The sequence below is a fragment of the Scomber japonicus genome, chromosome 1 (assembly GCF_027409825.1).
Source record: "Scomber japonicus isolate fScoJap1 chromosome 1, fScoJap1.pri, whole genome shotgun sequence".
In the NCBI taxonomy this organism is placed as follows: Eukaryota; Metazoa; Chordata; class Actinopteri; order Scombriformes; family Scombridae; genus Scomber; species Scomber japonicus.
In genome coordinates, this window is record NC_070578.1 from 24,953,176 (window position 1) to 24,963,487 (window position 10,312).

Consider the following 10,312-nt stretch of genomic DNA (forward strand, 5'->3'; position numbering starts at 1 on the left):
TCAAACCAATGCATGTGAATAAACCTCATAGTTAAATGTAGTATTTATTTGACCCTAAGCTATAACTGAAACTTAAAGACAAAAGCAAGAAGAAAACTAAACTCAATATTTCAACCCAAATGATGTGCTTATCACATATTGTGTCAAAAAAAGACAATAGTTAGTGCTCCTTCACTCTTCCTGTGTCCCAAGTACAAGTGTGTCCCACTTCTGGCCACTTCTCAGTCACTGATGTCACAACAGGTCTGCTGTCAAAAGGGTTAGGGTTACAACACCTTGTGTGATGTCATAGATTGGGGTGTGGTAAGACCTGGCATGCTTGAAGGTTTTAACCCTCAGGGAGCGGTAAAGTAGCAGAATGTACTTTTTGCATTTCAAGATGTCCTGCAGCCAACCAGTCAGGGGCAGTAGGGAGACTGCTCCTCCCAGGTGTTAGCAAAATCTAAGGAAGTGTCTAGTCCCTTGTACTAAGAGATGTAGAGCCATGAACATCCATGCAGAGGCTTAGTATAGCCGTTGAAAGAATGATGCTCTAACACCCACAGAAGCTTGTTGACTGTGTAATTGTTATACACAGATATGGGAAAGGGGTCACAAAATGGGAAAACTTTCATCACCTTATCCCTGGATTTTGGTGAATTGTGGACCTCAATGGGCTGAGCACAAAGTTCTGACACCTGAAGGACACCTCGCCACATCTTCTGTCAACAATAAACAGAATTTACACAACCCAGTACCTAAGATCCCCTCCAGACTTATTTTAAAATATGTCAAAATACTTTGCTTTGAATAATCATTTTGTCTGTTTTTTCCACAAAATTTATTAAGATTACATCTACTCCTTCCCTATTAAGATGCAAATATTTTAATTTTCAGAAATGTAACTGCTGAACAAAGGATGTCGTATATTTCACTGAAAAGACCATTCTCAGTGTATGTGCACTGGAGGCTTCAAGTTTCCACATTAAACTTGTGTAAATTGAAAATTGAACCAGGATCAATTTACCACGTTCAGCAGATGAATGTGTCAACAGCCTTCTTGTATCAAGCTGCACAACATACATCATTCTGCACAGTAAAGCTCAAACTTCCAACTGAAGGAACATAAAGGAAAAAAAACAAAACATTTTTGAGTAGAGTTACACCTGAGTCCCAATATTATCCAGTCTTTTGAGTGGAAATTGTCTCCAGAAATGAAATATGCAAAAAAGCTATATTTTGATATACACATATATTAAATAGTCATATATAACACGGATTACATAATACATTGATACATAATTACTAGTTTTGAGAAAAAAAATGTATAAAACTGACTGATGATACACAATGGGTAAAGGAGACGCTTTCAATGTTTGCTCAGGCACACCCTCAAACTTCTGAGAAAAACAATTTGAGTTCGGTGGTTCCTCCACTTTTCGAGGTTTCCTGAACGCACCATGACACTGGCAGCTAGCCTAGCCGGCTAACTTGGCTAAGCTGATTTATCGTCTTGGTTAAGCACACGTAACGTTAGCTAGGATTACCAACTTTAGTTTTCCATATCTAGCGTTTAACACAATATCCATTGACACCAAATAGACTGTCATATCAAGGATGGCATCGCTCGGGGAACCTGTGCGGTTGGAGAGAGGTAAAGTTAATCGGCTAGCTAGGCGTTAGCTTAGAAATATTTGTTGTGATACAATAACCTAGCTTAACATTAGCTAATACAGCTGATGATTGTTGTCTTTGACTGCCTTTATTTCATTCGTTTACCAAACGTTGCGCCAAAAAAAACTCACAACCAATGTGTACAGCTTTCATTAATTTTAGTTATTGTCAGTAGTTAGGATGGTAGTAACAGTTTGTAAAATAACGATGTTTTACTTTGAGCGAACTCAAGCTACTAGTGCTCAGCTCTGTTAGCTTGTTTGCCTAAGGTTCAGTCTGCATCATCATTAATAAATGTGGCTTCATAGAATATCCTTTTATATTTTCATCTTGAATAGTAGCAATGGTGGGTAGGTGGGATTCAAATATATTGTAACATATGACTTATTTAAAACCTCAAGTGTCGCAAGTAACCAAATCTGCAGACATTAACGTGAACAGCTAACATAGCTGCTGGGTTTTAAACAGAAGTCATGTTACTTCCTGCTATGAAGTATAATCTAATGTATCTGGAGGGGATTTACCACCATGCTATGTACAATGAAATGATGTAATTATGTTCAGTAGTATAATTAATTCGCACAATCGTTAGCAAGTATTAGCCAGAGTTCGAGAGATCAATAATAATATATTGTGTCCCAACCAATGGTATTGATAATAATAATATCAAAATGCGAACATATTTACTCATTTAAAGACAGAATATTGGAGCAAAAACGTCTCACACTTTTTGTGCTTGTAAACGCAATTCTGTACAATTATGTAATTATGTTACATTAGAGCTGCAACGATTTATCAATTAGTTGTCAACTATTAAGTTAATCGCCAACCATTTTGCTAATCGATTAGTCGCTCAGTGTCATTTTTGTAATAAGAAAATGTGATGATAATAAATACTTTATTATCACTTAATCTTTTGGCAGATCAGCATCAAATTATTATCAGTATCAGGACTTTGAAACGATTGTGCAAACTATCTTTTTCGATGAAAGAACCACATGGACTTGGAAGAAATTACTTCTTTTGTGGAAGAGGAGCTGTCTGGTAGTGGTCGACTGACTGCAAGGCTAGCTGTGGTTACATCTGCGTGCCATTCATACAACTTTATTCTCGTAACATTATGACTCTTTTTCTCGTAATATTACGACTTTATTCTCGTATTATTACGACTTTACTCTGGTGATATTATGACTTTATTCTTGTAATATTACGACTTTATTCTCGTAATTTCCAAAATTGTATTTATTTATGTATTTGTCCTCATATTATGGCTCTAATACTCCGTCGTCCATTTCAAAGTCCTGATACTGATAATAATTTGATGCTGATGTGCCAAAAGATGAAGTATTATCTTATTTGTGAAACCGATACCAAAGTATAACTTCACAAGATGCTCAACATTCCTCATTTTAACGCAGGGGGAAGACTGCTCTTTCTTGTAAGAGTTCTCATAATCATCACAATATTATGACTTTTTTTCTCGTAATATTATGACTTTGTTCTCGTAAAGTTACAGCTTTATTCTTGTAGACCTAATATTATGACTTTATTCTCGTAATTTCCAAAACAAATTATCTTAGTCTGGCCATAATATTCCGTCATACCAAACAACCCATGGAGATATTTATTATATTTATCATGTCTTTAGATTTTTTTCATACCTTTTTTAATAAGGGTTAGACCTTAATTTGGAGTTGACAGATTGAAAGATTTAATGGATAATTACTAGACTTTTTTTACTTTTGTCACTCTGTTTTTCATTTGAAAGCAATTGTATCCCTGTGTCTTTACATTTGTGTGGTTTCAACTGGACCTCCAGATACCTTTTTGTGAAAGCCCCTGTTTGCAGGTACCAGTTTTAACCTTGAGGTTGGTGCATGTGTTCTTGTGTTTGACAGATATTAACCGTGCGATTGAACTGCTGGATAAGCTCCAGAGGACAGGGGAGGTTCCCCCTCAGAAGCTGCAGGCCCTGCAGAGGGTCCTACAGAGTGAATTCTGTAATGCTGTCAGAGAAGTAAGACACTTTGTGTTTATTACGCTTAAAACATTGAATTGTAAGATGTCATTACTCCAAGTTTTCCTTCTAGTAGTACACACATTCTGTGGTTTGAATATTTGAAGCTGAGATGTGACAAAATATTGAAAAAAATTGTCTCTTCAGGTGTATGAGCATGTGTATGAAACGGTGGACATCAACAGCAGTCCTGAGGTCAGGGCCAATGCCACAGCCAAGGTAGACTCAAATCAAATCCAATCTAGAGCATAAGCATGTGATTCACACACTTGTTTTTCTGTTTTATTTCAGACAATTTATTTCTTAAAACTCTGTCAGCTGAACACTTGACATTTTAGTGTCGTAAATTCAGTGTATTCACAAAGCTTTAACAATATTAACACAACACTGTTTAATTTATAGGCTACTGTGGCAGCTTTTGCGGCAAGCGAGGGACACTCGCATCCTCGTGTCGTGGAATTGCCCAAGACAGAAGAAGGCCTGGGTTTCAATATAATGGGTGGAAAGGAGCAAAACTCACCTATTTACATCTCACGGATCATACCAGGAGGCATCGCTGACCGACACGGGGGCCTGAAGAGAGGCGATCAGCTGCTCTCCGTTAATGGGGTGGTATGTTCGTCACTTACTAGAGTTATTTTACATTTGATGCTTTACCGTGAAATACAACTCAGTCAGTAATGACATTTTCTGTTGAGATTACTAAATATATATGCATTGAAAATTGATTAACTTAAAGATTTTTATCCTATTCAAGGCAATCTTTGCCTTTTTTCACCATGAATCCTGTCTATGCTCCATCACTTCAGAACTCGCTACTGCTTCTTTAGCAAAGAGCTGCATCATCTAGTTAGCTCACTGCTGTAGTTGAATCCGATAAACCTTTTACCAATAAGCAGATCATCAACTCCAGCTATGAGAGAAGCTACATTTTAAGTCTCATCCACACTGTTTACAGCATTCAACAGTGGTGATTGTTGCATTTTGCATCTCTCTTGGTAGTTAAAAGTTCAAGATCAGCCTAAAGACAATCATCTGATTGACGTTGTTTATTGCTCTGTTTGCTCTCTTATTAAAAGTTCTAAATTGCAGACTTTTAAATCGTAACCAGGCTGCCAAATCTTGTGGCTTGTGGCTTGGCTGTAGCTCTGATTACTTTACCTCTAAGATAACGAGATCATTGTTTCTGCCAGCACTTGTTGATCTTGTGCTTACAAATTGCTAACAGTATATTACTCTCTGATTATGACCCTGTAAAAACTGCAGACTCTACTACAGTGCTGTTTGTGATAAAATCTTGATGTACATTTTGTTTTTCCCTGTTTGCAGAGTGTGGAAGGTGAGCACCATGAAAAGGCTGTGGAACTCCTCAAAGCAGCTCAGGGCACAGTGAAGCTGGTAGTAAGGTACACCCCTAAAGTCCTAGAGGAAATGGAGTCGCGCTTTGAGAAAATGAGGTCGGCGAAGCGCCGGCAACAGAACAACTATCCCCAGTAGGATTTTTCCATGTTGATACCGAGCCCCCATGTCGCTCCTCTTCTAGCCTTCTGGCCATCTGTTCTGGTCTCTTTCTTATCCTCCTGCCCAAAAAGCATAACAAATATACCCGAGTTTAGTTTTAGTTTTTACCCACACATGCTGTATATTGTGCTTCTACAGTTTCCTGTAGCATTTTAAATCTTCACTACTGTACTGGACACTACAACTCTAGGAGAATGCTAGCATATTCATGATTGTCAATGTAGGTGGTCACTCACACCTTGTGCTTTATTTTTGAATTGACAATTTGAATGCAACTTTTGAGATCAACTTCACAACTCCTTTGACTGGAAAGGTAGTGTTTTTAATTCTTTGATCACAGCCACTACCAAGTGCCTCAGGGCAAACATGTTTATCTTCTGTACTGTGTTCATAGCTCTCCTTTCTCTCGCTCTCTGTCTTTCTCTCTCTCTCTTTTTCTCTCACTCTCTTTGGTGGTTTAAAGTCAAAATTAAGATTGGTTATTAAATGCTTGTGGCAGGGATCACTACACACTTTGCAGCTGTTATTCTCAAAGATCATCTGATTTGATGGATGCATGTTAAACATCTGTAAAACGTGATTGTGCAAACTTTTAAAAAAGAATATACAGTTTTATATTAATTGCCACTCTGTAGGCTTTGGAGGAGTTGATGACAGTTTGACTTATAAAGAAACAGTTGTATATTTTGATTTTTTTTAAAAGGGAAGGACATTTCAAAACAAAAGGGATGGATCATCTTTTAGGTTTTTGTTGGGCAGTTTTCTAACATTATAAAAAGCTCAGCACACACTGTGGGGTTTGTGAAGTCTAGCATGTTCTGTAAATGACGTAATGGGGGCTCAGCAACGCTGCTACAATGCTGCTACAGAGACTCCGGTTTTCACTTTCATCATGATCCTTTACAAACATAAACCCAGCAGTCGGCGTGACAAGAGATGAAATCTGTCCAACTACTGATTCATTTGTCTTGATGTAACGCCAGCTGCAAAACTTGATGAGAAATCAGTTGCACAACACGTCTTTTCATCTTTGATAATATCTGCTAGTTAGCATTCTTTGCGTCATTTAGTGACAGAAAAATAAGACGTTCATTATATCAATTGTTTTCAGTCACAAAATGCCTAATGTGAGCGCAGGTGTTGATCTCACTCATGCTGTTCGTGGTCACTGCTTATTCATCCAGGCTTTACACAGTGTTTAGTGGCTTATGCTGTAAATCTATTACATTGGCATATCATTTTTATTTTCTGTGCATTTTTAACATTTTGTTACAGTCTTGCAGAACAAAAAGTGCGTGTTAAATGAAGCATTAACTATATTTGAATTTTTCTATCCTGGCACCATTGACATCTATAACAGACTTGAGGTGAATCATACAGATGAAACGGGTGATGTACTGAAAAATATCTTTCTTATAATTACCCTTTACTTTTATTATATTATGGTTATATTCCATTTAAATACAAGGTAAAGCCCACAGATTTCAATAGTTTAGAGCAGGTTTTTCTTCTTTTTTTTTTTTTTTTAAATAATTGGCATTTTTTCCTTTTTATAATTTCAAGCAGTCATCTTTACTCCACTAAAGCCAGCTGTTTAGTGGCACCCATGTACTCTTTATTTGATATAACAAACTGCACATCATGTAAAAAGGAGAGACATGTTATCACTGAATACTGCCACACTGCTATGTTGGTTCTGATCTGCGGTTTGAAGCATCAAAACTGTGTCAATAACTCCAGCACACAGAAATGTACATGTAGGCTTTATTCCTATGTCTACAAATACAACACCTTTTAAGAAAGTTTGACTAGTTTTTAAGTGTTTGGGCATGTTAAACTGTCATAATGATATTTCTTACATCATGAGAGAGCGGTCCTGAAGTATTAATGGCTAAAAGAAGGACAATTCTGGTCTTTTTTCATTGAGACGTCCCAATGCTACCATTATGCCTACATGCAATATGTCAATCAAACAAGTTCACAAGTCACAGTTATCTGTAAACTACTTTATTTTCAACATACAAGGACAAAAGAGTATGTAGAAACCTTGCTTTGCTTTCCCAGTGAAGAGGAAAAATAGGTTTCCGCTACAGAATATCCATATATACATTAGAATATGTAAACATGGTTTTAGCTGTGTAAGCCATACTATCGTTCAGTCTCAGGAGTGGTACATCACATTGTTGAGACAAGACTTAAGTAGTGATTCAGTAACTGTTGTAGAAATTCAGTGGACGGTGGACAAAGTAACAGAAACGCACAACAGTGTACGAAAAAGTCCTGAACTGTTTGTCCAGTCAAGTGTGTCAGTCTGAAGGTGTTTAACACACAACTGTCATTATTAGATGATGCTCCATAATTACTAATATGATAGTTGTGCAGTAGGCCACTCATTACATGCTGTCCTTGGGCCTCTGTAGCTGATTTTGTGATGCAGGTTATTCTTTATCTCTGTTGGGGTTTTGGCCATTTGATCCACCACTTCTAAGACGCTCCAGCTAATTCAAGTATCAGTGCTTTGCTGAAAAAATGTGATATTGTCTGTGTCTAAATGTTTCCTTACAGAGACACTTTAAGCATTTGGTCACCACTAAATGCGTCACTCAAACATGTTTTGTAAAGTACTGAATGAATCACTAGATACTGGAAAATATCAGATTTAGGAGTTAGGAAAGGATTGTTTATTTCACGTTAAGAAAATGACGATAAAAATGATGATAAAATTGCCATTTTCTGAATTTAAAATTGGAGCAAACAAATCACTCCTTGGCATGTTGTTCATAATAGTCTCTACATCTGTCCATGATCACCTTCTGTGTCAACTCCAAACTTAATTCTAACAGCAGCTGAATTATCTTTGTTCAAGCCAGTGGAAGATGGTTCGTATATTGCTTTAATATCGCATTAAATATTGCAAGAAAATGATGATACATGATGATGCTTGATGCTCCACGTTTATCCATGACTTCTTATGAAAAATGCTGAATTTTAGGACAAAACTATGATAATAAAACACACACACGGTACTGCAAAAACTGAATGCAAATCGATGAATCTATGCAAAGTCATTTAAAAAGTTTGGAAATTTCCTAATATGGTGCAAAATCATTTTACTGTAGAATGTCAGTTGAGGCTGTGTGGAGAAATGTGAATGTAATATGAAAACTTTGGAAAAGTTGCACTTAAACACACATGGGAGTTACGTAACATTGCGAGACACAAAATGTTTGATATTTCAACATTCACATATTGATCACCATCAGGTAGCTGCATTGATAACAGCCTTGCTATCTAATTAATGATTGTCAGGATGCATGTGGAAGAGGCTTATGTGAGATGTGGTTAGTAATAGACCATTTTAAAGGCTACTCATTTTTTTCTCTTTTTTTCCTTCTTTATGAGACAGAAGATTTAGCAGAAGTGTCCAGAGTGTACATAAAAGTTGAAATGTCTTAATATAATGTATAGATTGTCCCTTAATTGTGTTTTATCTCCATATTAGCTAGTTGGATTCACTGCTCACACACACACACACACACACACACACGTATTGTTAATCAGGAAAAAAATGGAATGAGACTTGTAAGTGATATTGCACACTCTCCACTGAATGTCACTGACCATCGTTTGACTTAGTTTGCAGAATTTTGTGAAGTTCCTGTCAACTTTCTACCCGTTTTTCCTTGTCTATATATTGGAATGGTCAATAGAGTATTTTTTATAATAGTTTTCTTTTGATATTTTTCTCAATTTTTATAAGTGATTTTCTTAAAAAAGAAATTACAGGAATGATTGGTACTTCCATTTTGGCTGTGTACCAGGGCCATATCAGCAAAGTCTCTCAAAAAAGCAGCACTGACATAAAAAGGCGACGTATTGATCTTATATCTGTATGGACGTCAAGGCTGAGCACATACAGCAGCCTGGATCAGCGCTCTTTTCTGACATCTGAACTGATTTTTCTTTTCTTTCTAGTACCAAGACCAAACTTTCAACCTCTGTGAAAATTTTGATAATGTTTTGAAATGTTTTAGTTGGTGCTTGTTTAGGATTATTACCTTGTAGATTGTGTTGTGTTATTTTTGTGTTTGTTATCTAATTTACTGTGTTACATTGATGTGGAATGTAAAATGTTGTGATGTAGAACTTAATAATTGGACTGGAGGCTAAATAAACAGTGCATACAATAATGACCTTTGAGTGTCTGTCACGCATTTATTTCAACTGTCCACCAGAAGACCCAACGTTTCCCTACGTGTTTAAAACAATTTTATGAGCATTTCTCCTGTTATTTAGTTCAGGTTTTATACCAGACATGTATGCATAATCTGACTTACTGCAGATAGGCTGTATAATAGAGCTTGTAAATACAGTCTGTAAATTCAACATCTACAGCATGCAGACAACACACAGTCAGCTCTTTTTGGATGATCTGACACTCCATTTGTGCTGCAGAAACTTCAATAAGTGTTTTCAGAGATTGGAGTCAAAAGTTTCTGAGAACATCTTGGCAGCTGTAACATAATGGATGGACTTAAAATGAACTATTCTATAACATTAAGTAACACAATTAGAAACCGTATTAGCAGAAATATGTGGAGACATTAAAAAAAGGGAATGACAAACACCTGACCAGCAGTGATTCCCAAACTTTTTCAGGTAGCTCCTTATTTAACGACTATAGGAGAAAATAGATATTCAGAAGTAACAACTTGATTTGAACTGAAAGAACACTGCACATACATGTATTTTTGAATATATTTCTCATTGGTATATACTGCTGCACAATGAAAAATGAAAAGCTTTTATACACAAAGGACTGCTGTATTAACAGAAAACTCAGGAGCAAAAGATGCTCGCTCGTATTTTGGATTTGACTGATGTGTTTGCAGCTTCTTTACATGTTGTTTTGTTTGGCTACTAAACATCAGAATACTTTTTATTTTATTTTTGTCTTTTTCACAGCAGGTATTTTCACTTGTCATATGACAAGACTTGATCAGTTACACCTGTGTTTGAAAAGTAGAAATGTCTGCTGGGGGAAAAAAATGGTTCTTTTCAACTGTAGTTTCTGCCCTTTGTCTCTGTTTGTGAGTCATGTAAGCTGGTGAGAGAAAGTAG

The 10,312-nt window shown here is 36.5% G+C and overlaps 1 protein-coding gene across 1 annotated transcript; it reads left to right on the forward strand.

Annotated features, from left to right (window-relative positions):
* Positions 1 to 1,476: 1,476 nt before the first annotated feature.
* lin7c (lin-7 homolog C (C. elegans)) lies at positions 1,477 to 9,385 on the forward strand. The gene is made up of 5 exons (XM_053319548.1): positions 1,477 to 1,633; positions 3,552 to 3,670; positions 3,818 to 3,889; positions 4,073 to 4,282; positions 5,000 to 9,385. Exons 1-5 carry the CDS (start codon positions 1,597 to 1,599, stop codon positions 5,165 to 5,167), a joined length of 606 nt encoding a protein of 201 aa, XP_053175523.1. The 5' UTR covers positions 1,477 to 1,596; the 3' UTR covers positions 5,168 to 9,385.
* Positions 9,386 to 10,312: the final 927 nt, after the last annotated feature.